Source organism: Physeter macrocephalus, chromosome 6 (assembly GCF_002837175.3).
Source record: "Physeter macrocephalus isolate SW-GA chromosome 6, ASM283717v5, whole genome shotgun sequence".
Lineage (NCBI taxonomy): Eukaryota > Metazoa > Chordata > Mammalia > Artiodactyla > Physeteridae > Physeter > Physeter macrocephalus.
The window spans coordinates 5977783-6004921 of NC_041219.1; the positions used below are offsets into that span (position 1 = coordinate 5977783).

Below are 27139 nucleotides of genomic sequence, written 5' to 3' on the forward strand. Positions count from 1 at the left end.
GCTGATTCTCTTGCAAAGAAGTTGTCACACTACCTATAGCACACAATTCCCTCTGGGAGAGATGTTGGCCTTGAGTATTTTCTTGGTGTGAGGTAGGCATTTCATCTGACTCTATTCCATTTTCCAGTGGCAGAGCTGCCCCACCTGTCCCAGAGCAGTCCTTTGCATTCTAATGGAGAGGTCTCCAGAAGATGCTGTAGTTGGGTCCTTGGCATTGACCTACACCTGAAACTTCTCAGGAGTTGGTAGGCGGAAGTGGAGGAGGCAGGGCAGGCACTTGTGCCTCCTGGCTTTCCTGCCTGGCCAGTGCGTAGCGCCTGGCTTTTCTGGGGTCAGGCTCTGGGGTCTCCTCCGCCCATCTTCCCACGCGACGCACCCCTTTGGCCACCTTGGGTGCATTCCTGCAAGGATTGTGGTCATAGATGACCAGCTTCAGGTTTGACAGGTGGGCCAGGCTGGGGAAGTATCGGATGCTGTTCCAGTCCACATCGATCACCTCCAGGGAAGGCATGTGAAGCAGCACAGGGGGGAAGTCTGTCAGCAGGTTGCCTGAGAGCCAGATGGTCCTCAGCTCCCGGAGGCGCCGGAGCTGGCCTGGCAGCAGACGCAGGGCGTTGGAGCCAGCATGCAGAGTCTTAAGGAGACTCAGCTCACACACCACAGCTGGCAGCTGGGTGAGGTAATTGGCCTCGACCCACAGGGTCTGGAGATTCTGGAGCAGGCTCAGCTCACCGGGGAGGTCGCAGAGTTTGTTGTTGCCCAGGTAGAGGATGCAGAGCTGTTTCAAGGTACATACTACCTGGGGCAGAGCCTTGAAGTTGTTGAAATCCAGGGCCAGGATCTGCAGATTTTGCAGCTGCCCCAGCTCCGGAGGCAAGCTGTTGAGGCGATTGTCACTCAGGTAGAGCTTGGCCAGCTGCTGGAAGGAGCACACGTGCACGGGGAAGCGGCGGAGCAAGTTCCCGCTCAGATCCACCGTCTTGTCCAGCGGCATCTCCCGGAGGTCTCTGACCATGTAGTTCTGGCAGCGGTCAGCTGGGACGAAGGCCGCGAAGGCCCTGATGGTGTTCCCCATGGCAAGCCGCAGCCTGCCGACCCTGGGACTGCTGCCTCTGCCCTGAGGCCTGTCCTCCCCTCATTATAACCTGGGGATTGCGTGACAGAAGCCAGTCACTGCAACAGAGAGAAGTGCTCCTGATAGCGACTTGAGTGTTGGGTGACAGGCAGGGTCCTGGAGGCTGGGTCTCACATACTTGCTTTCAGTCGCCTAAGCCCCAGTCCTCTTTATCTACATTTTTTTGTTTGTTTGTTTCAAACGGAAAATAGCTTCACTTTTTTCTAATGATAAAACTTGAGACATTACAAAAGGTGGAAAAGAAGAAAGTGAGAACAACCATAGTCACACCCACCAGGGATAAACACTGTAAACGTTTTATTTAACAGATGTCCTCCAGCCTTTTGCTACACGTAATCAATTTGTTTAAAAAAAAAATACACTGTTTAGGAGTCTTGTTTTTTATCAGAACATATGGACGTATTTTAATGTTTGCAGGTATCCATGCAATTATTTTAAACACCTGCAAAGCATTCCATTATATGGATGCACTGTAAACAGGTCTCTGTTGTTGGGCATGTAGGTTGCTTACAATGTGTCGCTATTATAAATATCCTTGTACATAGTGCAAGCAGTTACCCACTAATTTCTTTTGGAAATGTCCTTGGAAGTGTTACTGGGTCAAAGATATGCATCCTTTAAAGGCTTTTCGTTGGTCGTGTCTCCCTCCTAACCCCACCAGATGTGAACGAGTGTATACGCTCCACAAGTGTCCATTTTCTTATTTCTACATTCTTACCAGTTAGTAGTTTTCTACACTTAAAAAAATTTGCCTTTGACAAAAGACAAGTAGAAAAACAGAAGAATCTAGAGAAGAGGAAAACCAGCCTTCTAAAGCTTAAATAAATGAGGGTGTATTCCTACAATGTGTCTGTGTGGGATGTGGCTCACTGCCCCTCAAAGGTTTGAGCTTCCTTCCATAGAGCTGAGTTACTGTGGGAAGAAGCTGTCCATCTGGGACATTTCCTAGTACTAGTCTAGGGCAGTCAGGCTAATTTGGCCAATGGAAGTGAGCAGAAGTGGTATAAAACATTTCTAGGCCTGGTTCATTTAAAACCTCACCTTCCTCCACACTCTTTCCCCATCTAATACCCAGGGTGACCTTAGAAGCCACCAAGGATGTGGAAGTCATATGTTGAAGTCCTGGGTATCCTTGATCTCTGAATAAGTGCTAGGGTCAGAACACCTCCCCTCCCCCACACACTCGCTACCACCAATTGGATTTAGGTAAATGAGAAACTTCAATTGTGTTAAGCCGTGGAGATCTGGGGGCTTATCTCTTACCTTTTCTTAATGAACAGAGCAGTTGTTAAAAATGAGATAAATCTTTATATACTGATGTGCAAAGATATTCAGGATAAATAAAGGGCAAAAAAACAAGTTTCAGAACTGTTTTTTACCATCCCATCTGGGAAAAAATATGCATATATTCTTGCATATACCTAAAAGTATCTGTAAGACAAAACAGTGATTATCTCTGGGGAATCTGCCTGAAGGTTTGGGGGTGATAGGAATGCTGACTCTTCCATTTACACCCTCTTGTATTGTTTGATTTTTTTTTTTTTAACTATATACATGTATTACTTTCAAAAACTCTATTCCAAAAGAAACGGATTGTTTCCATTTCCAGAAGAAATGGGTTGTTTACATTTCTAGCAGCCTGCCTGCTGTCTGGATAGAGTGCCAGGTTTGGGGGGAAGGCTTGGTACACCATTTAACCTTCTCCAGTGCCTTTACTGCTAAATTGCTTATAATAGACTGAACAGAGCAATACAGGAGCATTCCATGTGAATGGCCATTCTACAGAGCTATTTGGCAATGCAGCATCACTACCCACCTTCTCAGTCATGACGAAAGCCAGTGTCCTTGGACTTTCTAAACATTGAATGTCAAGGGCTATTATCTTAAGCCCTCTCCTTGCTTTGCTGATTTGTCCTGTAATAACTAGCCTCTCAACAGGTACTGTGCTTTGGCTCTATATTTAGCATGGTCAGTGGTGACCACAAATGGTCATGAAGCTGCTGCCCTGATGTCCCTAGAAATGATAACAATAATAATGATTGCTACCATTATTATTTACAACAGTGCTGAGCACTGAACTGGTGCTTTACATATACTATCTCTTCTCACAACTCCTGCCAGGTAAATATTTTTTATCCTCAATTTCCAGATGAGAAAACTGAGGCTTAGAGAGGTTTAAGAATAACATCAAATATTTATTGAGCACCTATTGTGTTCTAGATGCAGGGAATCTGGTGGCTAACAAGATAGATAGGATCCTGATCTCACAGAGTATACAGTTCTATCAGAGTGGAGTTAGGTCACACCAGTTGACAAACTATCCTCACACACACTTCCACTCAGCACTTTAATGCCAGCCCCTAAATATAAGCAGGTAGCTAAGGATAACCACACGTGAGACAAGCCTTCTAGGTGAGAGATGGAGATTGAAATAAGCAGAGTAAAAGAAATCAAGAAACAAAAACTGGAGAGAGCAGAAGAAATTCTTAACTAATTTTACTGCAGTATTTTCAGAGAGTTAACTCTAACACTTGTGTGCTGCTTACAGTATTATTAGCTCACTTAATTCTTACAACCCTAAAATGTACGCACTTGTGAGATAATAGAAAATATATATATTGGTTTCTACCCCTGTTTCCTGGTACAGAGCTCCTAAAACCCTTGTGATTTCCTGTGTGATAAGACCACTAGGAGCATCTCTTGTTCTAATATTTGGTCTTTGAACCCATCCAGACACAGGTCTCCTAAAACCCTTGTAAATTCCTAAGTGATAAGAACACTAGTAGCACATGTGTTCTAATGAGGAACTCTGGGTGGGCTCCCGGGTGGCTACTGGATAGGGGCTGGTCACCGGAAAGACCGAGTCATGATTAGAAGCTTGGAATGTTCATTCCCACTCTGCCATCCTCCAGAGAAGGCAGAGGGGCTGGAAATAGAGTTAATGATGGTTCTTGCCTACGTGAGGGAAGTCTCATAAAATCCCAGTACTAGGGGGCTCCGGGAGCTTCCAAGTGGGTGAACACATCCACACTGGGAGGATACCATACCCCAACGCCACGGGGACAGAGGATCCTGTGCTCAGGACCTTTCCAGACCTCGCCCAATGTTTCCTTTCATCTGATTATTCATCTATATCCTTTATCATATTCTTTTACAAGCTGGTAAACCTAAGTGTTTCCCAGAGTTCTGTGAGCCGCTGGCAGGAGGGTGCATTGCTGTGCCAGGGGAGGGTGGAGGGTCCCGAAAGAACCTCCAGGAACCAGCCAGCATTTGAATATCTGCCGTGACAGAAAGCAAGTCTCCACCAAAGGAGAACTAAAACTGCATCTGGAGTGAAGGAAATCACCTCTCTCTCCTGCTGGACCCAACCCCCAGAGGATCTAGGGGAAGGGGTGGGGGAGGAGAGGAGGAGGTGGAGCCTAGGGAGTAAAAGAAAAGGCTGTGTGTCTCCCACCTCTAGTGCCAACTCCTTTCTGTTTGTCGGTCCTCAAGCCACAGGCCAGGCCTCAGCTGGGCAGAAAGAAGTTTGAAATTGGATGAGATGTTAAAATGTTGAGGTAGACTTGACTAAATGTTTAAATATCTGAAAGTGTCAAGAAAGCTGTAGGATCTGCCCAAGCTGCTCTCCGGGGCTTGGGGTAGGAATGCGCAAGGAGTGTGTGTGAGAGAAGAGGTAGGAAGAATATGGCTGATCTTCACTACACTCTACTGGATTCAGCCCCCATGATAAGCTGGTATAAAATTAGCAAAGTGGCCCCTGGAAGAACAGCCTATATCAAAAGGAGAACACACTCTCGTGCACAGATGTACACATCCCAATGAAAAGACAATCCATGTTGCAAGAGACATCCAGAAAACTCTTGAAAACAGAAAACATAAAGTGAATTGTGTGCCAGTAATTAGCTTTGAGGTACAGCTGGCTTTTCCTTTGTTAGAATTCATGGAGACCATGGTGCCGGATGCTGAGAAGGGTGTCCACTGCCAGAGTCCTGGGCCTTCAAGAAGGGTGATCCAGAAGCAAGCTCATCCTCCTCAGGCCTGAAACCAAACCTAGACTCCTGTCTGACCATGTGCACCTGTTGGTTTTGACTCCAGAATCCTCCACTGAGGTGTCTGCCCAAAAATTTTGTCTCGAACTAAGTGATGTTGGGTCTTCGGATGCTTCCAGGTTCAGTTCTAGTATTAGGATTCTTAATTGCAATGCAATAAAAAAAAAAAACATCTTTGGATGATTCAGTGAACAGGAATTTATGACAAGGTGTTAGGATGCTCAACAGATTCCCTGGGTGCCCTGAGGAACCTGGCTTGGATGCTGCGGCCAGGATCATGTCCTCACTCAGTGCAGAACTGGCACCCCTGGGCTCAGCCCCTCTGCTTCTCCCTTTGACTCCCTGGTGCTGAACGCTGCCCCTAAACCTGGATGTAGCCACGTTTCCCCTGACCCCCCCAAAGGGATTTTTCACAGGCCCTGCTTCTTTGCATCACTGGCAGTTGAATCTGATGGAGAGATCTCACTGGCCACATGCTCACCCTAACCTAAGGGAGGCTAAGGTTGAGGTTTTGGATTCTGTGGTGGGGGGGGGTGGACTTTTTCCACCACCAAGATTCCTAAAGTGAGAAATTCCCCAAACACAGGAAGGTGAGTTGTATACTGACAGCCAAAAAGAATCACAGATACCCATCAAAACTAGCCTGTAGTTTTACTCCGACCCTCCCGTGGCTGTCTGACCCTGCACAGTTAATTTTTCTTCCTATATCTACAGGACTATTGCGAGCAGTTTATTAAAGCAGACTTAATTAATATGGAATATATGTGGATTTCCCAGAGCTGGAGCATGGCTAGTTTCCTAAACAATTGTGTAATGTTAAAAGACTGAATGGAAGGATTATAATCTTAAGGCCTTCAAAAGAATCCAGGAACATTCAGTGTGACAGCTGTATCAGCAGATGACAATACTACTTACTCGGGGAAAATGGTATGTCAATTAAGCATTAATGGGTAAGAACTATTTCCATCAGTTACTAATAAACGTTTATTGAAATGAAATGAAAGCAATCTATCAAAACAGGACTCCTACTAGGTAGCATTTTGTTAGCCTGGTCCTGTTATGTACTTAAAAGGAAAAAAGAAAAGATTTCATATTACTATAATCTATAATTTAGATTTATGATTAATTCTGACTTTTACTATCTTATTATGGTTTATGAGATGGCAGTAGAGTTTAGTATTAAAAGCAAAGGTTTTGGCATTAAAGAGACCTTGTACAGTTTGAACCTGGACTCTGGTATTTATTAGTTTGGGGGCTTTGGACAAAGTTTCTGTGCCTTGGGCTCCTCATCTGTAAAATGGGAATCAGCTTGGGCTCCACCTCATTGAGTTACTGCGAGGATTAAATGAGATAATGTACTTAAAGTAATTAGCACAGCGTCTGACTTACTAACCATGAGCAGGTATTATTGCTGTGCTTTCTTAAGACACTGTGCTGGGCTCATTGAAGAGTGAGTGAGCTGCAAATGTGTGCTCTGCCTACAAGCTGCCTACAACCTGAGCGAGTGCCTGGCTTAGCGACCCCCGTCAGCTGAAGTAGAGCTGGGGTTTTGGAAGACTTCTGGGAATGTTTGCCCAGCATCTAGAACAGGACAAACACACAGTTGGCGCTTGGTAAGTGTATGTGAATTACCGGAATGGATAGACTAAGTATTTGATGAGAGGCAATTGTATGCTTACACAATAAAGCCAAGGTAACCTGGGACCCTGTTTTCACGTGGTGTTGCATCATAAAAAAAAAAAAGTCATACAGCATCCCCAAATAATGAAACCCAATTTCAGTCTTTATCATAGTCACTTGGGAAACTGACAGAGGACAGATCACTTTCACGATGCCCAGCATTTCTTCTTAAGACTCCCTCTATCTGCCTTTCTCTCCTCCATCTCCCATCGAGGCGCTCTCCCTGAGCACTGCCTCCGTACTGTTCCGGGGGCTCTGGGAGAATGGTCAGGTGGTGCGGCCACCCTGCCCCAGCTCCCCACCGTTTTCCTATTCCCACTCCCTGGCAGGCTGTCCTGTCTCACTTTCTCCTCGCTCTCTTTGTAGCCATTCTTTTTCTCCCCCAAACAGCTGTCAGCAGCCCTTTGAGGGCTGTCTCCAGATTGCATTTTCTCAATTTACATAGTAAAGACCCAAAGCAGATGGGAAACCTCATTTGGGCACTTCCTGGGGGGCAGCCCAGGCCGAGAATACCAGGCAGATCTGAACATCCCATTGCTTGTGTGGTTCTTGTTGCTCTGCAGATGATTCCCCTTTCCAGGAGCCCCGTTCTCCCTCCCTTCTCCTTCCACTGGATTTCAACACCAGGATTCCCCAGAAAGCCGCTTTCCAAGGCAGAAAGGATCCCATCCTTCTTACTGACAGAGCAGAAGGGCAGTTGCGGAGACCCCTTCCCATTGAGGCTCTGCCTGTGGGAGTTGAAATCATTTAACCCTTTCTAGTGGATTTTATCTGCCGTCTGGGTTTGTCCTGCCCTTGTTACCGAACTGAACTTCGGTCTGCTTGCCCTCCCTGCAGCAAAGCCAACCTACTGACACCAAGTTGTGGTGAAGGAAAGTAAGTGCTTACTGCAGGACCAAGCAAGGAGAATGGGCAGTTCATGCTCAAAAGACCCAAACTCCCTGATGACTTTAAGGGAAGGGTTTTTAAAGATAACATCTGGGGGGCTTCCCTGGTGGCGCAGTGGTTGGGAGTCCGCCTGCCGATGCAGGGGACACGGGTTCGTGCCCCAGTCCAGGAAGATCCCACATGCCGCGGAGTGGCTAGGCCCGTGAGCCATGGCCACTGAGCCTGCGCGTCCAGAGCCTGTGCTCCGCAACGGGAGAGGCCACAACAGTGAGAGGCCTGCGTACTGCAAAAAAAAAAAAAAAAAAAAAGATAACATTTGGGGTGAGGTCTGTAGGTTCCCTTGAACCAAAGGGTGTATGTTTGTGTGTGTGTATGTGTGTATATGTGTATGTATATGTGCATATCTACGTGTGTGTATTTATGTGGGTATGAACGTATTGCACATGTGTGTATAGGTGTGTGTATGTGTGCATCCCTGCAAGTGTGTATGTGTATTTATATGTGTATGTATATATGTGGTTTGCATGTATGTGGTGTGTGTGTGTGTGTGTGTGTGTGTGTGTGGTCCCTTAAAAATCTTTTCAGGCCAGCTCCTGTTCTTCAGGTCTCAGCGTAATGGGCATTTCCTCAAAGAGGATCTCCCTGACCACCTTATTTGAGCTGGCTGCTCCCACTCCCCAGTTTCTCTCCACTTAGCTCTTACCACAATTTGTGATTGTTTTGGGCTTGTGCCAATCCTATTCACTGTTGAATTCTTAGCACTAACGACAGCACCTCAAACGAAGTGGGCATTAATTTACTCAACAAATAAGGACAGAATTCCCTGCCTTCCTGGAGCATTTGAATGAAAGAATGAGTAATGTATTACTCTCAGTTTGATAATGTAAACTCAAATTGCTGGTAGCCAGTGACTTATTATATTTATGAATCCATAGATTTTTTTCCCTACCATTGATGATCACTGAGGTAAAAGAGAGTGGCTCTGAGAAAGACTCAGAATTTATTGAGAATAGTTAACAAGATATACACAGGGTTGGAAAAACCTGGAAAGGAGCTCATATTTGCTTGGCAACCTGTAGGATAAACTCCAGTTTTGTGCTTTCCTAGAGCACAATGCTGGGATGAAGACGAAGATTTCCCCTGAGAGTTCAGCCTACCACTATGAAATGTGCCTGCTCTGTGGACTTGCCCACAGCTGGATTCCAGAGAAGTCTCCCAAAGTACTCTGTGAAGTTGATTAGATTCTCACTCAACATCGAACTGCTGGAATCTGTTCAGTAGCATTGCTGAGCTAAGACAATTATTCTGAGAAATGGGGCTTCTGAAGTGAGCAGTGAGGTGATACACAAACCGTGAAGGAGTTCCATCAACTCGATTCACGACTCACGGGTGGAGAGCCAGGGGGAAAAGAACAGAAGTAGGAAAGGCAGCCTTTTTATAGCCTGCGTGTGAGTGAAAGGAACCAAAGCCAGGAAGATGGACCTCGAGGGGACTCAATCCATAGGAACCAGCAATGAGGGATATGCTCTCTGAAGCTGCGTTTCTTGACGGCCCTGGATAATGGGCCTTACTCGTGATTACAGCTGAAGGCCATTTCAGTGATCATCTGCCCCCTGCTTTATGGAGTAGGATTTGCTATCAGAACATGGCTCAGTCCTTCTTACTTCATTGGCATGTTTCCTGGCTCTATAAGGTTTAGTGCAGCCCTTTGAGTAAATAGGTCCTTCTAGTTTATCAGCCTTTGCCAGTGGTTTTTAACTAGTGGTGGGCTTGCCCTTCAGGAGACAGTTGGCGATGTCTGAAGACAGTTCTGGTTGTCACAGCTGAGAGAGAGAGTGCTCCTGGCATCTGACAGGTAGAGGCCAAGGACCCTGCTAAACATTCTCCAATGCACAGGACAGCGCCCACAGCAAAGAGTTATCTGGCCCAAAATGTCAATAGTGCCAAGGTTACCCTGGGTTATCCTAAAGCTGGAAGTTTTCTTGCAGGGAAATGCATCACTGTAACTGGAAAATGGGTACAACAGCTAGTATTTCATCTTCTTGACTAGAATCCTTTTTTTTTTTTTCAGTTGTAGGGAAGATTTTCTTTCAATTTAATAAAGAGAGGTAAGATTGACTAGAAATACCCCATATTTAAGTATATTTTCAGGAATGTCCTTTGGCATTTTTGATACTCCTAGATCTTCCTGATAAGTAAAGGGTTGATAATAGGAAAGCAGCTTTGGGTTTGGACCTGTGAAATTTGAATTAACTTAAACCTTATAAAGGAATCACGAAGTCTCTTGGAAGCTTTTTTTTGTGTTTTGGTGGAGTGGGGGGTAGGGGAATAGCAGGTGTATACATCTTTTAATGCGTTTTCCAGTAGAAATTATGCTATAAATGGTGGTATCCCAGGTTAATCTCTAAGGGTTGTCTTAACCCATAGAACAGAAGTGTGCTGGTGATGCAGTGATGGCAGTCTTCCTGACTATTGTGTGTAAGATGGTTTCTGAGGAAACGGATTCTGAGCTGCAGCTCAAGCATCAGTCCAGTAGCTAGAGGTGATTTCAGAGGATGGTAGATGCTACTAAACTCTGGGGCCACCTGGAGCTGGGCACATTGCTGCCTCAATGCAACCAGGAGTCTGTCAACAAGGAAGAAAGGAGAGGTTAGGTAGGAAACCAGCATTGCCTGCCATGGGGACGTCTGGTGTGTGTGGGTTGGCAGTTAGGTTTGGAATTTTAGTTCGACCATTTCCTGTCTTTCTGGCCTTGGGGAGCTTGCTGAACCTCTCTGAAAGTCTTTCTACATTTACAAACTGGAGATGATATTAATATCATGGTGGGGATTAAATGACAGTAAATACCTGGAACACAGAAGCTTAATACATGTCAACTTTTCCCCCTCCCACTGTAAACTTTCATATCAATACTTGGTTGATACCACCTCACATCTTTAAGGCATGTCAGTATTTGCCCAAGTTTGTGGTCAGCTCTAGCCACATGGTTAAAACTACTGCCAATGTAGAACCTCCTAGGATTGATGGAACAAGCTCATAACTTTGGGAACCAGTGAGCTATCAAAAAGCCTGGTGCGTTGCAAGCAACCACTGAACAAGGACAATGAAACTGGTCCTGGTGGCTCTGGTGTGTTTAAGGTCATCATGGCATGGAGAGCTAAGGGAAGCTTGGCGCAGCTGGAGGCTGTGACATCGTCTCTCCATGACTGACACCTACCATCCTCCACACACTGCTGAGTTGATGTTGAAAGAGATGAACTGAAACAGGGTGGGACTGACGCCACGAGCTCACTCATCCTTCTCTATCTTTTCAGGATTTCTTTGATCCAAGTTAAGTCCAGCAGACATCATCTTGGAGAAGCAGAGACCTTGGAGGAGTTCATGGAAGGCCACCAGCCGTAAGTTTTTGCTTATAGACATCTGTGATGCTTCCCTCAGGAAGTCTATTTATAGGAGAGAATGACAGAAGAGCAGTTATGTGATTACAAGACTAGATTATGTGAGTAGATTGGTGATCTGGAGATGTCTGGCTCTGAAAGGCCACAAACCAACCTGGACTCCCCAGAGGCTGTGTTTTTCTCTTGTTGGAGAGTTTCTTTCTTTAATTCAAAAAAGGCGTTTTTTTGGCCCGACCAGGGATCGAACCCAGGCCCTCAGCGGGGAAAGTGCGGAGTCCTAACCACTGGACCACCAGGGACTTCCCTCTCCCATTTACTTTTGGAAGGAACAGTGGCATGGGCTCAATATTGCTCCATCTCAGGTGTCTTTGAGACAGGAGAGCTTAGTCTGAGTCCTGGTCAGTTAGGATCGTATTGATGGGATGGGGTTGATACTGCGGGAGGGGCTCCAGACTTAGACTCTGCAGATCTGTGTTTTCATTACTCTATGACCTTGGGCAAGTTGTTGAACTTCTCGCTCTTCTTTCCCTCATCTGGAGACAAGAGGGTTGGACCAGCTGGTCCGTAAGGTCCCCATCAAGCTTGGCAGGGACTTCCCACTGCGTCACTTTGGGGTCATCAGACATGTATCACTCAGCTGCAAATGCAGGGAAGTGTGGGGTAAATGGAGTGGGGACTGTGCTTAGAAAAACATCGTTGTTTTTGCTTCAGTTTAAATTCTGGGACACTAAGTTAAAACGGCAAAGAGCTTGACCCAGTGTCCTTTTGTGTAACCCCCTCCAAGACAGAGGGCCAGCATGACAAATGAAAAGAAGATGTATAGGGTTTGGAGTCAGAAAAATTTGAGTTTGCTTATCAGCTCTACCATTCAGTGGGCAGAAGGTAAACAAATTCTCTGAGCCTTAGTTCACTTACCTGCAAAATTGGAATAATAACACCTACAGCATGGGATTGTCCCAAAGTCAATACGATAATGTGTTTAAAGTATTTGGCACACAGAAGATGCTTGAAAAGGGTTGATATTATTATCCTCTTATTATTAATGTTATTATTAGCTGTTGGGTTATGTTTATTCCGAGGAGTTCTAATAGATGCCCAAGTGAGCTGAGCCCTGAGCCAGCTCTGGGGCTGTTTCTCTCAATTCCTGGGCCCTACCTGGCTTCCTGGTTTGGTGTTGGGAAGACCTAAAACTGACCGGGCCAACTCTACATCCTTTTGGTTCACTGTCTATGCTCCCAACTCCTCCTCCCACTATGATGATTAAAACATAAATTAATCCTACGGTCTCTCAAGCAGATATTTGCTTCCTTACAGCAAAAAAAAAAAAAAAAAAAAAAAAAAAAAAAAAGTCCCTTTATTGGCCTTAAATGGTATTCTTTGAAATGTTGGCAAGATGCTATTGATTGAATAGTCTTATGTCCTCCTTATGTACAATGTCTTATGCCTCCCTTCCTGGGGCAGAAAGCAGTATCACACCGGCTTCTCTCAGCTGGGGAATGAGCTGGCATTTTATAAGTCCTTTGATTAAAAGTTTTCGATGGTGGTCTACAAACCTGCAGAAAACGAGCCCTAAGGCAAACCAGTGGACGTGGCTTGTGGTTCAGCGGCTATACCTTGGGACAGAGCTGGCTTGCTCCTTTGACAGAAGAACAGCCCTGAAAAGAATGCCTTTCTCTAAAAATAGGACAGTTGGAGGCATAGCTGCACCAGCAGATAGTCTTCCCAGCGGCTTTGGGACAGGCCAGCTGATAAAGCTTTCTGCTCCGGGTGCCCCAGATTACTCACAGCTGTTTTCCAGACCAAAGGGCGCTGGGGATGCTGGCCTCACGCCACACGTCAGGTGCTCCTCATCACACACTACCCGGGAGGCAGCCGTCGCCTTCATCAGCTATGGAGCCTTGCCCGCCCTCTAGAAGGGATGAGGGAGGGCTGGCAACCTGAACAGTAGGCACATTCCAAAGCCCAGCAACCTCTCTGTTTTACTTTATATGTACATATTTTTTTCTTTTTTATTTCAATCAAAAGTTGGGTTTCCCTTCCATTAGAAGTTGGGAGATGGTATAATGCAGTGGTTAAAGGGGTGCACTCTGGAGCCAAGCTCCTGGATTTGAAGCCTGTGTTTTATCTGGTTTTCTAATTAATACACTGTATTTTTAAGAGCCGTTTTAGGTTCACAGAAAAATTGAGCAGAAAGTACAGAGAGTTCTTACCTACCCTGCCGCCCCCAACCTCCCCCATTATGGACATCCTACACCGCAGTGTATATTTTTTACAATCAATGAACTCACATTCACACATCATTCTCACCCAAAGTCCATAATCCAATTGGGGTTCACTCTTGGTGTTGTATATTCTTTGGGTTTGGACAATGTATAATGACATGTATCTCCTGCTGTAGTATCACATAGAATAGTTTCACTGCCCTAAAAATCCTCTGAGTTCTGCCTATTCATTTCTCCTTCTCCCATAATAGGCAACCACTGATCTTTTCATTGACTCCGTAGTTTTGCCTTTTAAGTCATATTGTTGGAATCATGCAGTATGTAGCCTTTTCAGATTGTCTTCTTTCACTTAATAATATGCTGTTAAGTTTCTTCCATGCCTTGTCATGGCTTGATAGCTCATTTCTCTTTAGCACCGACTAATACTCTATTGTCTGCATATACCACAATTTACCCATTCACCTACTGAAGGACATCTTGGTTACTTCCAAGTTTGGGCAGTTATTTATAAATATCTGTGTGCAAGTTTTTATGTGTATATAGGTTTGAGTAAACATCAGGGAACATGATTGCTGGACTACATGGGAAGAAAATGCTTCGTTTTGTCAAAAACTACCAAACTGTCTTCTAAGGTAGCAATAACATTTTGCCTTCTCACTAGCAATGAATGAGAGTTCCTGTTTCTCCACATCCTTGCCAGCATTTGGTATTGTCAGTGTTGTGGATTTTTGAAGCCTTAGATGATCTGAGGCAAGTTACTAAAGCTCTCTGCCTTGGTTTCCTAATGTGTGAAACCCGGAAAACAGTAGCACCTCCATTATTGGGTTTTCATGAGGATTAATTAAAGTAACCCATGTAAGGCATGTAGGACTGGGCTGGCCTATGTAAATTCTCAATAACCATTAGCAGTGATGTTTGGATTAGGTTGGATTTCTGTTCTAAAAAGCACTTGAGATTCTTGGGCACAAAATGATGCTTAGGTTAGTGGTGGATTCCACAAAGCTATTTTAATAATAAGAGTCAACCGCATGCCATTCACCATGCTGAGGACTTCATATACTATCTCATTTGAATATTACAGAGTAGATACCAGCATTGCTCTCCATTTTCAGATGTAGAAATTACCACCTAGAGAGGTTGAATTAACTTAGCTAAGGACACCCAGCTCAGAAGTAGAGTTGGGACTTGAACCTGAGTTTATGCAGTACCAAAGTCCAGCACTTAGCCCCTTGCGACACTGTCCCTAACCTGGCGTCCCTGCCACCTTGCACCTTTGGTTTGGAAATTTAGATTTACAGGGTTACAGTCTTCCCAAACCATTCTCTAGTTAAGCAAGAAGCCAGGCCCACATGTTAGAATTAATTGCACCCCAAACTTGACACATTAACATGATTATATTGAAGTCCAGGTCAACTGTTTTGTTCTACTGATGGCTCAGCCAATCTCTGGTCTTTGCACAAGCTGCTCCATGCTTCCCCCACCTCTTCATCTGGCTAGCTCCCACTCCACCCTCAGTTCTCGTCTTAGACATTACTTCCTGCAGTGAGACTTCTGGGTTAGGTGCACTCCTTTGCTCCCTTAGCACCCTCTCTTTTCCCTATTGTAGCTCTTATCACCCTGTATTATAATTTTATGTCTGGCTCCATGAGTGCAGATACCCTATGGGTCTTGCTCACTGACATATGCCCAGCCCACAGGACGTGGATAGTGGAATGAAAGACTGAATGAGCGTAAGGGGCTGGTGTTGGGCTGCAATATGAGTTTGGTGTATTCTTCTTACAGGCCCAGTCTCTGGGGTTGTCAGCCCTGACACCCGACTGCAGAAATTCACAATGGTGTTTGACTTAGGATCATCCAACTTCTGGGTTCCTTCGTCCTATTGCTTCAGCAAGGCATGCAGTAAGGAATGACACGGATAGGGGAGTTGTAGCACTTGAGTAGACTCTTGGGCAATGAAGTCCTTTTCCCCAACTCACTTACTCTGCAACAAGGCATGGGCCCCAGATGGACTTAACACAGTCTCTGGTCTCTATGTTCTTCAGGAGTGTCCCACAATGACCTTCCCAGGGTCTCACCTGGGGGTAAATCAGTTGGTACATGATATTGGTTGTTAAAATGTAAACTGATATTTCCATATCAGCTGGTAAAGAACCCTTTCCCAGAGGCTGCTAAGTATTCTCCCCATTGCTCCAGTTTCCCTGGCCCCTCTCCTAGGACCCCTCACCTCCCCACAATCCAGGAAACAAGGTGGTAACATGTGGTACAACAGGAAGCTCCCAAGACCCTGTTTCAGCTCCATGGCTGGCACCATATTGCTTCAGTCTGAGTCTTTACATAATTTGAGTATTACCCCTGGTATGGGCCGCCTGTATTCTTGGGGAAATGGCACAGGAAGGAGGGGAGAGAGGTGAGGGGGAGCAGGAGAGAACTCAGGCAGTGTCTCTGCTCCCCTGGCACTTGCACAGAACTAAGAGGATGCAGGAATTTGGACATGCCAGGTGAATGACGAGTTGTTTACATGTGGTCTCCAGCTACCCACTGCACAGACAGCTGCTCTACACCCTCCTTCACTAGCTCTCTATAGAAGGTTTCTAGGACAGCAGCCACCATACACTGAGGTCTTTCTGTGTGCTCAGTACTCGACTAAATGGCTATTTACTTCTCTTGACAACTCTGTGAGTATGAACAATTATTATCCTCATTTTCCAGATGAGGAAACAGGTCTGAGAGGTTAAGTTGGCACCCAGGTCACGCACTTAGTAAGTGACAAAGTTGGGAGTCCGACTCCGGAGGCCCCACGGGGACTGCATTTGTAGGGAGTATCTTAGTTCTAAGGTAGAGGCACAGAGGCTTCTGGTGAGGGGAAGGCACTTTTCAAGAAGCAGTGCAGAAAAATGGAACAGATTCATGAGGAGGCTGCCACAGAGCCATGTCACTATGGTGGCCAGAGGAAAACTTCCCAAGAATCCTAGGTCCTGTGGATGGCTGCCCTGGGGCTCTCCATGGTCTGAGCCTCTGGGCTGACAGAAGTGAGTCAGCTACAGTCCCCAGAGTTCCCTCTGGAACACCTCCCCTGAGGGCAGTGCGTTCAAACGACTGAACCTGTGACCTGTCCTGAGGTTTCATGGCTCAGTCTCCATAGCAACCCTGGCTCTCTGGGTAGTGCCCCAGGGCAGGCTGGGGTATTACAGAACTCCTGGCTGGGAGCTCTAGGTCAGACTCTTGCTGGATGTCCAAGTAAATACCTGTTGCTTTGACTAAAAAATGTGAAAATCACATCTAAGAACAGAAAATTCTTGAAGGAAAAAAAATCTTAAAGAATATTCTTCAGGGAATTCCCTGGAAGTCCAGTGGTTAGGACTCGGCACTTTCACTGCAGGGGCCCGGGTTCCATGCCTTGTCGGGGAGCTAAGATCCTGCAAGCTCTGCAGCACGGCCAAAAACAAAAACAAAAACAAAAATTCAAACCTTTTGGGACTTCCCTGGTGGCGCAGTGGTTAAGAATCTGCCTGCCAATGCAGGGGACACGGGTTTGATCCCTGGTCCAGGAAGATCCCACATGCTGCCGAGCAACTAAGCCCATGTGCCACAATTACTGAGCCTGTGCTCTAGAGCCTGCGAGCCACAACTACTGAGCCTGTGTGCTGCAACTACTGAGGCTGCGTGCTGCAACTACTGAAGCCTGCATGCCTAGAGCCCGTGCTCCGCAACAAGAGAAGCCACCGCAGTGAGAAGCCCGTGCACTGCAACGAAGAGTAGCCCCTGCTCACCACAACTAGAGAGAAATCACACATGCAGCAACGAAGACCCAACGCAGCCAAAAAATAAATAAATAAAATAAATAAATAAATAAACGTTAAAAAAAGAATATTCTTCAATGAAGAATTTATATTATACCTTTCTCATAATTAAGGGAAAAAATATGAAAAGGAGAAAAAAAGATTGAAAGAAAGCATTTTTAAAATGCTGATAATGGTTTTTATAATAGGCAATTTATTTTTCTTTCCAATTTTTCCAAAATATGTAATGTGTTTACTTTTAAATGAAAAACATAGATATTTAAATTCCCCCTTAAGTTCTAGGATGGCTTATGTCTTTCTTTAGGAGTTAGAAGGGGATAGATGCCCTGGAGGAGACCAGCCAACCTCCTCCGCCCTTGGTGACTTTTAGTAAATCACCCGATTGCTTTGATCAATTTCTCCTTTGTAAAACGGGGAAAACAGTAGAATAGTAGGACTTCATAAGATTAGGATGAGCAGTGAATGGGTTAATCTGGGTAATTTTTATTAGGTCTGGCTCATGGTAAATGCCCCTGGTAAGTGTCAGTTATTCTTCTGATCACTGGCTAACTAGCTCATGGTGTTATTCTCATAATCGTCAGTGTTATCATGACCACCAGAGGGCACTCCTGTCTCTGGGAGTCTGCCTGGGGATATGGTGTTTCATGGGACGCCAGGATTCCAGTGTTGTGTGCCTGTCCTAGGTAGGTAGATGTGAGAAGAAAGCACACAGATGCCCCTTCCTCCCTTGTTGATCTCTAAGTTTCCGGCCATGTGCTGAGAAAGAAATCAGCTTTTAAAGAGTTGGAAGGGCTGACTTTCTCTAGCAGTGGTGGAAACTGACCATATCGTCACTCCCAGAAATGCACATGGCATTCAGATCTTTCCTCTGGAGTTCCCACAGACAAGGAGGGCAGACGTTTTCCCTTCAGTACCTGACAGGGACCTCCTGGGGATGATGAGGGTGGATGACAGGAAGGTGAGCGGGCCTGACAGAGGAAAGTTGGGTGTGGTGGACAGAGGAGAGGCCCATATTCTCTTTTTACTGGTCGCTGGCTCTGGGAGGCCACATGGAAAGAGGGTAGAATCCCGGATTAGTTAAAATTCCTAGGCAATTTCATGCAGTAACATGGCTTCATTCTCTGTGAGTTGGTGACTCCACGACTTCTCTCCAGCCCTGACCTCTCTTCTAAGCTCCAGACTTGTCTGTCTATCCAGTTGTCTATTTGATTGTCTTCTTGGATGGGGTTTAATATGCATGAAATAAAACTGTTTCTCCTGCCTATTAACAACAAGAAGTACCAACTACTACTACAACAAAAACAAAACAAAGAGTGAGCCTGTATTCTCAAAATGTCACTCATTAACTAAACAAGTACTCCTTGAGTGTCCACCCAGTGCCAGACAGTGGACTCATCTCTGAGGCGGGGGCGGGTAGAGCAGTGAACACAACAGATGCAATCCCCCCATCACGGGGCTACATGAAGAGAAGCCGAGTGTCTATGACAAGGAAGCTGACTATGCTGCTCTGCTGTGCACTGGTGAGGAGCAAAACACACAAAAATATGAGGAGTGTTGCGCTCGCTTCTGGGCACACATTTGAGTAGAGCCATTGTGAAATTGTGACACATCCAGTAGAGAGAGATCAGGATGTGAAGGGACTCAAGATCATGAGATGTAAAGAACAATCTGGGTCTTGGTTTGGCAAGATTTGGTCTCAAGAAAACACTGTGTGTGAGTGTGTGTGTGTGTGTGTGTGTGTGTGTGTGCGCGCGCGCGCACGTGCGCGTGCGCTGGGAGCTTATATAGATGCACCATAATGACATTCTTCAAATGTCTGAGGCTAGTCCTGAGTGTGGAGAAGGATGGACCACTTAGGTATGGACCCAGAGGCACACTGAGACCCAGTGGGATCTGGTTGCAGCTTTCCTTCCAGGGTGGAGAAGGCCATTTCCCGAGTGTGATGTTCCAGCGTGCAGTGGCTCGCCTTGTGGAGTGAATTGTCTTTCACTTGAGGGAGTAGGCTGGATGAATCTTGGCAGGGATATTGTAGGGAGAATTCTATCACACAATGGGGCACCGAACTAGGTGATGCCAAATTTCCTTTCCATCCCAAGGTTCTGGGAACTGGCAGATCAGTGGCATAGAGACCCAACATGAATGCATTTACTATCACCAGCCTGGTGCCAGCGGGCTATCAGCAGCCTCTGAGGTCTGTTCCTTGGTGTCCTGCAGATGAAGAGACTCTCTCTTCAATAATGTCCCATTGATTCAAAAAGAGAGGAGCAGCTAGATCTGAGGGGCCCCAAGATATGATGAGGCTGAAGCCCCCAGCTCCGCTCAGACTGGGGCATTAGGCTTCTTTTGCTACAGCCTTGCCTTCTCTGTCCCCATCCTGATCTACCTCCTTCACCTGGCTAACATCTCCAGGCACCGGCTCACCCGGGACGGGAAGGAGCTTGTTCAGTCACCTCCTTGATCTCAGATAACACACTCATCTTTATTGCATTTTCCCTCCTGATAAGCCTCTTAGCTGCCGATTTCTTGGTTGTTCTCTTTGGTAAACAACCTATTTGGGGCTTCCCTGGTGGCGCAGTGGTTGGGAGTCCGCCTTCCAATGCAGGGGACACGGATCCGAGCTCTGGTCTGGGAAGATCCCACATGCTGCAGAGCAACTAAGCTTGTGTGCCATAACTGGTGAGCCTGCACTCTAGAGCCCTCGAGCCACAACTACTGAGCCCGCATGCCACAACTACTGACGCCTGCGCTCTAGAGCCCACAAGCCACAACTACTGAGCCCACGCACCACAACTACTGAAGCCCGCGCGCCTAGAGCCCGTGCTCCACAACAAGAGAAGCCACCGCAATGAGAAGCCCACGCACCGCAACAAAGAGTAGCCCCCGCTCGCCGCAAGTAGAGAAGGCCTGCACGCAGCAACGAAGACCCCATGCAGCCAATAAATAAATAAAAAACAAAAAACAAAAAAACCAACCTATTTGGAAGAGATTTTAAATGTTAACAGAGATTTTAAGAAATAAGTGTGTGAGACGGGCTGTCCTCAGCCCCAGTCTGGTGACGCCCCTGGGATTACCGAGGCTGTGTGGGCCTGCTGTTCAAAGTGTAAGGAGGGTCCAGGCCACCCACAGCCCTGGGGGTACCGGGCAGGCCTGGAAGGTTGTGTGGGATACCCTTTCCCCATTTTTGCCTTTTTCCCTTTCCTCCCATCCTACCCCATGCTTCCTTCTTTTGTTTTCCTTTTTGTTACCTTAGACCCAGGGACCTTTGCCCCTAGCAAGCCTCGCTTCCATCCGCAATCCCCTCCGTGTTTTGGAATACTGTCCTTTAAAGTTTCTCATGTTCAAGTTCTTCCCCAGGGCTGGGACTGGTGGGGCCGGCAGTGCCATCCAGGCAGGGCATCCTGAAGCTTATAGGGGTGTCCTGTGTCCTGTGGCCAGGCCCTGGTGCCAGGGGACCTGCCTAGCCAGGGGATCGTGCTTGGGACAGGTTTTTTTGTTTGTTTGTTTTTTTCTTATTTTTTGCGTGAGATTGGGCCTTCAGAAAAAACACACTGATTTGGGGTGACTCAAATAGTTTACAGAGACAGGGGCTCTGAAACCACAGCCCTGACTATGTCCCAGACCTCCTCCCTGAGAGGCAATTTCAAGTGCATCTGAGAACCCCCAGCAGGATTCAACATCGCTATGACCCTCGGCTTCTGATGGCTGAACTGAGGTGTGATCAGGGTCTTTCCCAAGCTCGACATGTCAAACGCTGCCCACCTGGAGACAGGCAGCTGCTGGGCCACTAGGGAATGCCCCCGCTTTCATCCCTCTCTGTGGCCTTTGCCTTTGCAAGTGGAGTTTGCTATATGCTGTTTTATCAAATGGACTTAATGCAGAAAATTTAAGAAATTATGTACCTAGATCTTTGACTCAGCAAAAGAGTCATTTTTGTGCTTTGGGGAAGAAACCTTAAACATTCTCAAATCTTACTTTTTTTCTAAAGTCAAGCCCATTTCTTTAAATAACAATAAAGATAGTTAACAATTATTGGGCCATAACTTTGCACCAGACTCTGAATTAATTGCTTTAAATAAACTATTTCATTTAATTGTTAAAACAACCCGATGAGGAAGGTACTGGCATGAATGTCATTTTACAGTTGATGAAATTAGGGCTAAGGCACACTGAGTAGCTTGACCAGGTTGCACAGTTGCTAAGTGTCTGAGCCTGACTAGAACCCGCTACCCCAGTTCTTAATCACCATGCTATTTAATAACATGATGATATAATAATGAGAGCAAACATTCATCAAGTGCTTACTATATGATAGGCAATGTACTATGAGTTTTGTATGTACTAACTCATTTAATACTCACAATAATAGGGTTTACTATTATCCCCATTTTATCTGTGAGGAAACCAAGTCACAACAAGGTTAGGTAACTTCACAAATAGTCGTGTATCTGGGATTTGAACCCATGTAATCTGAGTCCAAAAGCTCACATTCTTACTCTCTATGTTCTCTTAACACAGGTTGATTAGGCCACATTTGAACTTTAGTTTTATCGGTGGAACATAAAGTAAAAACAAGAGCTCACTCTGTTTTCTGCGCCCTTGGTATAGTGTGGACCACAAAAGACGAATGACTTACTTAACCTTTACCACTGACCAACAGAAGTGCACCCTGTCTGCTGAACACCACATCAGAGAGGTGTGAGCTTGGTACCCAGCCAGCCTCATGTTGTGGATGCAGGGTGGCTGTGAGGCCCACATGATCCACGTCTGCTCTTTTTGATTCCAGGAGGCCCTGAGGGATGGGATCGTGTGTATCCGCAGCTTTCAAGTTCTAGATGTCACCACCAACTCTGGATGGCTCTGGATCTTAGGAGCTGTGTTTATATCAGAATTGTACTACATGTTTGATGGGGTAACAGCAGGGTGGGATTTTCAAGAGCTGTGCATGGGGGTGACATCGACCCCCTTGGCCTTGGGTAATGGGTGAGGAAGCTTCCAGAACTGCCCTGGCGGCTGTGGGGCTGACCCCCATAGAGGCTGATGGGACAGAGGGAGAGGGTCACTTCTAATCTGACGCTGTGCTTTCTACTCTTTGTTCTCAAACTCCTCAGGGCTCCTCCCGCAGACTCCCTGAGTATCCCTTAGAGTATATTCTGAGGAAAGTGACCCTGGACTTGGTGTTGGCTAAAACACAAGCCAATGCCCTTCTGGGAAAGCACTACGAACAGGAGAGTGTTCTTCTCTCTTGTATTTGGTGCTTCTCCGGACATCCGGTCTTTTATCAGTTTCCTTTATGGCTTTTAGAGGTTTTATTTCCCAGGCAGTGAGTGAGTTTGATCTACTTCCCTGCCATCACTTGCCCCTACTCCAGCAGGCTTTACCAACTATGGCTTAGCTGTTTCTTCTTCTCCCACTTACTGACTTGCCCTCTTTCTTAGGAGAGTGAAGTCGGCTTTTAAAAATTACACATCCTCTCCCGTCCCTGTGGAGCTGCCCCTGTTATTCAGTGCTCCGTGCCACATGCTCTGGAGCTGACCTCAGAGTGACTGATGGGTCCTGAGGTCGATGGCTGGAAATAGCAGGAGGGCTCCAGGCTGCCTCTGCCCATAGACAGTGACAACCAGCCTGCTGGGGACTGTGACCAGCAGCTGCAGCTACGCAAACCCCAGTGGAGAGGCTCGGGTTTCTCCAGTGGGAATGACACAGAAATGACATGCTGTTCTTGCGTCATCTGGGATGTGACAGCCCTACAAGGCCTGCTGCCAGTGGGGCCTGTCAAGCAAGGTTGGTTAGTGTCATGAGTCCCTGCATCTCGAATGATCTGCACTGTTGTTGAGCCAGGGAGAATACTGAGACTGTACAGTTCTCCCGGAGACACAGGTCAGAAAAGAAATGAATGCAGGTTTAACATGTCGGATTGGCAGCATGGGGCTGCTGGAGTCTATAGCAATCCGTAGAAAGATGCTCTGAGATTATTGGCTTTGCATCTTCTTATTCTTTCCGTCTTTGCACAGTTTAGGGAACTCACAGTGGTTGAGGTCTCCATGGAGCTGGTGATGCTTTAGTAAAAGAATTACACACTCAACTTACCCACCAGGGCCAAATAGGCAACACAACTGATTGAAGTGGGCCCAGCATAGGGCAATGGGGAGTGGTGGAGACTGTGGTAAATTGGAGAATCCCGGCCAAGCAAGAGCTATCAGAAAGTCAGACTCAGACCACCAACCACCACTTTCCCACTGCAGACCAAAGCTGTGTGTCTAACTTTGTCTCAGACTGCTAAGTAAAGGAACTTATTAGTAAACATTATTCCACTTAATGTAAAAAAAAAAAGACAAAAAACCAGATTCAATAAAATTACTTTGTTTCTACTGGTGCACTTTCTCTTCATGGAAACTGGTACTTCCAGGATGCCCCAGTATAAACACTTGGGTCATGAACATGTCACAGTGACCTTACACAGAGTTTAGGCCCTAAAGTCAGCAAACAAGGAGAACACTGGTAGAGTGAAAATTACCATTGAAAATCTCTTAGGGAGGTTACACGTCAGGCACTTTATTAGTACTTCTTCAGGAAGTCCACATGCCTGGATGCTAAAAATTGTTGGAAGTCTTTCTGCTGAACAGCAGGTGAAATGGTTGGCTTGTGTTTAGGAGCCAAGTTGTTTGGGAAATTCTAGTGCTGTGGCTTTAAGCACCGGAATCACTCTCAGCACATTGGAATTGGGGCTGATCGAGTGGGCTTTACATCTTGCATTTCCCACTGACTCTGAGGGCTGTGTTCCCTAGGGAGAGGGTGGAAGTAAGGGGGGGTCTTTCCTTTATGTGTGTACACAGTGCTTCTCTTTCCTTTGCCAAGCTCACTTAGTTGAATTCATATGGGTCACACACATTCAATATGATTTCAACATTCGGAAGGATACACATATACACCTCACATGTGCGCAGAGAAGAAGGAATTGGCAGTCTTGCATTGTATCCATACACTTGTTTCAGGCTTTGACTAGTGGCAAAGTACAATCCTAGATTGTAGACAAGAGTTTAAGCTTGTTTCAGTGAAGGCAGGGATCATGCAGGCAGGTTTAATTGCAGGGAAGGTGTTTACAGAGAAATAGGCTCTGGGGTTGGGCTATTCTTTAGGGAAACAATGTATTTGCCTCATAGTTTATGTACAGACCTGATTTTGCATCCTTCCTCTGCCCATTATCAGCTCTGTGACATGAGTACACTATTTCACTTCCCTGGACCTCAGTTTCCTTATCTGTAAAACGAGCATAGTGACACCTCACAGTTTGTTAAGAGAGCTAGATATGATAATGTACGTACAGCATTTAAACCGTAGCGTTTGGTGCATAATAGGTGTTCAATAAAAGCTGGCTCCCAAGGTTCCCCACTAGTCTCTGAAGGCTGTCAGTGGGGCTGCTCGAGTGGTATGGCAATTGACTGCTCAATTACACACAGAAATTTCTGTCCTCCCTTGGTTCATTGTTTTTTGGATGCAGAATAGGGTAGCAGAATCAGCAATGCACCTTAGAGACCTGGGTTGAAATCCCAGATTGAAATTTTAACTGTTGTGAAACCCCTGGCAAGTTATTTAACTTGTCTATTTCTTCCTACACAGTGGGTAGTAGTACCTTGTGAGGGTCGATTGAAATGATGTATGCGAAACACCAGGCTCACCCCAAGTACCCAACAGGTGTTAATTCTCCTTTCGCTCACCCGACTCCACTTTTTGTTTCTTTCTGCCACTTGGGTTCATTTTCTTAATATTCATCGTGAATGTCTCTCCTTCCTTCCTGTGTATAGCATCTTCAGAAATGTTATTGGAACCAGCCTGTGAGAGGGACCTAAAATCACTTACTCTAACCACTCATTTCAGAGCTGAACAAGATGAAGTCCCAAGGTCTGAGTAACTTGATTGAGTCCACACAGCTAAGGTTGTGGTCGCATTTGACTGACATTTTCAGTTTTCCTAACTTTAGATCCAGGTCTAATTTGGTTTATTCATTCATTCATTTTTTTCTTTATTTCAAGCATTCATTCAGCTAAGTTGTTTTTTGTTTTTTGTTTTTGTTTTTGTTTTTGCGTCATTTCAGACACTGTTGTAAGCACAGGGATACACTGGTTGAATAAGACAGTGAATGGAGCTTACATCCCAGTGGGCAGGGCATGGCTGCCTCCTAGGACAGGACAGCATACGCCCCATTTCCACTCTACCTACGAGACTGACCTCTCACAGATAAACCAGAACCTTCTTCCTTGGTATATAGCCTTTAAACGGGAACCAGGAGGAGCAAACTTAACGTTGAAGACGGGTGAATGTGTCATTCAGGAACTGGCCTGTGTTCTCGCATTCTTTCATGATGAAAGTAATCAAACTCCACTTTTACTGGGAAAAAAATATGACTGATCCTTTGTTCGAAGGTGTTTTCTAATCTTGAAAAGTGCTTTTCCCTTTGGAGTTTGTAGGATCCCCTGACCATGTGCATGAATAACAAGCTTATCATTAGTGTCAAGGATGCTGCCCATTTTGGAAAGCTTTGTTTCTTGAGGAATAATGAGAAGGTTAGATTAGTTCTTTTCTGAAACCATCTGCAACTGTCTCAAGCATGGCAGCTGATTCCTAAGGACAGGGCGTGGGTAGCAGTAGATACCTGACATCCACCATCTTTGAGCACAGCCTGTTACAGGAGAGTAAAGACAGACTGTGGGAAAGTCCCAAAGGCCCAGGGCAGTCTCAGCCAGTGAGACAAGTGACGCTGGCCGCCTACCATAGCACCTCCTCCTCTCTGATCCCGGGCCCTAAATATAGTTTGGTCGTGGACTCCACGACTCTGGATTCGATCCTGCTTCCTTCTGAGTGTTGAAGGGTTCCAGACTATCCCTGTGACACCATCACCTTTTCTTCTTTAGCAAGAGCACCTTATGTATCAAGCTTTACTCTTGGCAGTTGAATCTCAGCCTGATCAAAGAGATGGCCTATTTTTAGTGGGCTTTTGTGCAGAGGTGTGTAGGAAGAGTTTACACACTCCAGGCACCAAAGGGGAAAAATCACCTGTTGAAAGATAACAAGAGGGGGATGCATTTTGGAGAAAGCTTTATTTAGTGGGGAGGAGCATGAGTTTTATGAGGTTAAGGGTCGGCTTTCTTTTTTTCCATTCATACCACTCTATCTTTCAGTTCTCTCCGTTGCTATTTTGTTTCAAACCAGTGCCTCTGATTTACAAGAAATATGTAAAACTTATTATATGTGATTGTTTAGTAGGGAGTATTGGGGGAAAATTGGCTCACTATAGAGAAAAATAAACCAGATCCCTACCTAACATTATAAAGATAATAGAAAAAAAGGTGGGAGAATATTGTGACATGATGTGGAGAAAGATTTCAAAAAACTTTCAAAAACGTAAAACAAAAAAATGGATGAACTTGATTATATCAAAGTTAAGGATTTCACAGCAAACGATACCATGGATGCTTTTAACAGACGCACGAAAAACTGGAAAAGACTATTGCAACATCCAAAATTAACAAGGGTCTGCTGTCATTCTGGAATATAAAAGGGACTCCCAAACACAAACAAGAAAGATATAGAATCCCCGTTAGATAAAAGGGCAAAGAAAGAAAACACAAGCTTTAAATAATACATTAAACAAGATGGACTTAATTGATATTTATAGGACATTCCATCCAAAAACAACAGAATACACATTTTCTCAAGTGATCATGGAACATTCTCCAGGATCATATCTTGGGTCACAAATCTAGCCTTGGTAAATTTAAGAAAATTGAAATCGTAACAAGTGTCTTTTCCGACCACAACGCTATGAGACTAGATATCAATTATAGGAAAAGACCTGTAAAATATACAAACACATGGAGGCTAAACAATACACTACTTAATAACGAAGTGATCACTGAAGAAATCAAAGAGGAAATCAAAAAATACCTAGAAACAAATGACAATGGAGACA

The 27139-nt window shown here is 45.5% G+C and overlaps 2 protein-coding genes across 3 annotated transcripts in view; both read right to left on the bottom strand.

Moving 5' to 3' along the window:
• Positions 1-69: 69 nt before the first annotated feature.
• On the bottom strand, positions 70-6342 carry LRRC10 (leucine rich repeat containing 10). The gene has a single exon (XM_028490387.2). The coding sequence runs from the start codon at positions 1073-1075 to the stop codon at positions 236-238; it is 840 nt and encodes a 279-aa protein (XP_028346188.1). The 5' UTR covers positions 1076-6342; the 3' UTR covers positions 70-235.
• Positions 6343-8080: 1738 nt separating this feature from the next.
• Positions 8081-27139, bottom strand: part of BEST3 (bestrophin 3) — a 74442-nt gene continuing 55383 nt past the window's right edge. Inside the window, exons 10-11 of one of the 2 annotated variants that reach the window (XR_003680060.2) lie at positions 10970-11195; positions 8081-10377 (exon numbers count right to left, since the gene is read on the bottom strand). Coding sequence is in view for 1 of the 2 variants with exons in the window: in XM_028490383.2 (XP_028346184.1) it covers positions 11132-11195 (64 nt within the window). In the remaining variant the exon portion in view is untranslated. Of the gene's footprint in view, positions 11196-27139 lie in introns of both variants that reach the window. The other variant, XM_028490383.2, reaches the window with a different exon arrangement.

Coding starts and splice junctions, on each gene's coding strand:
- LRRC10 (XM_028490387.2), bottom strand. CDS start 1,075: ATGGGGAACACCATCAGGGCCTTCGCGGCCTTCGTCCCAGCTGACCGC.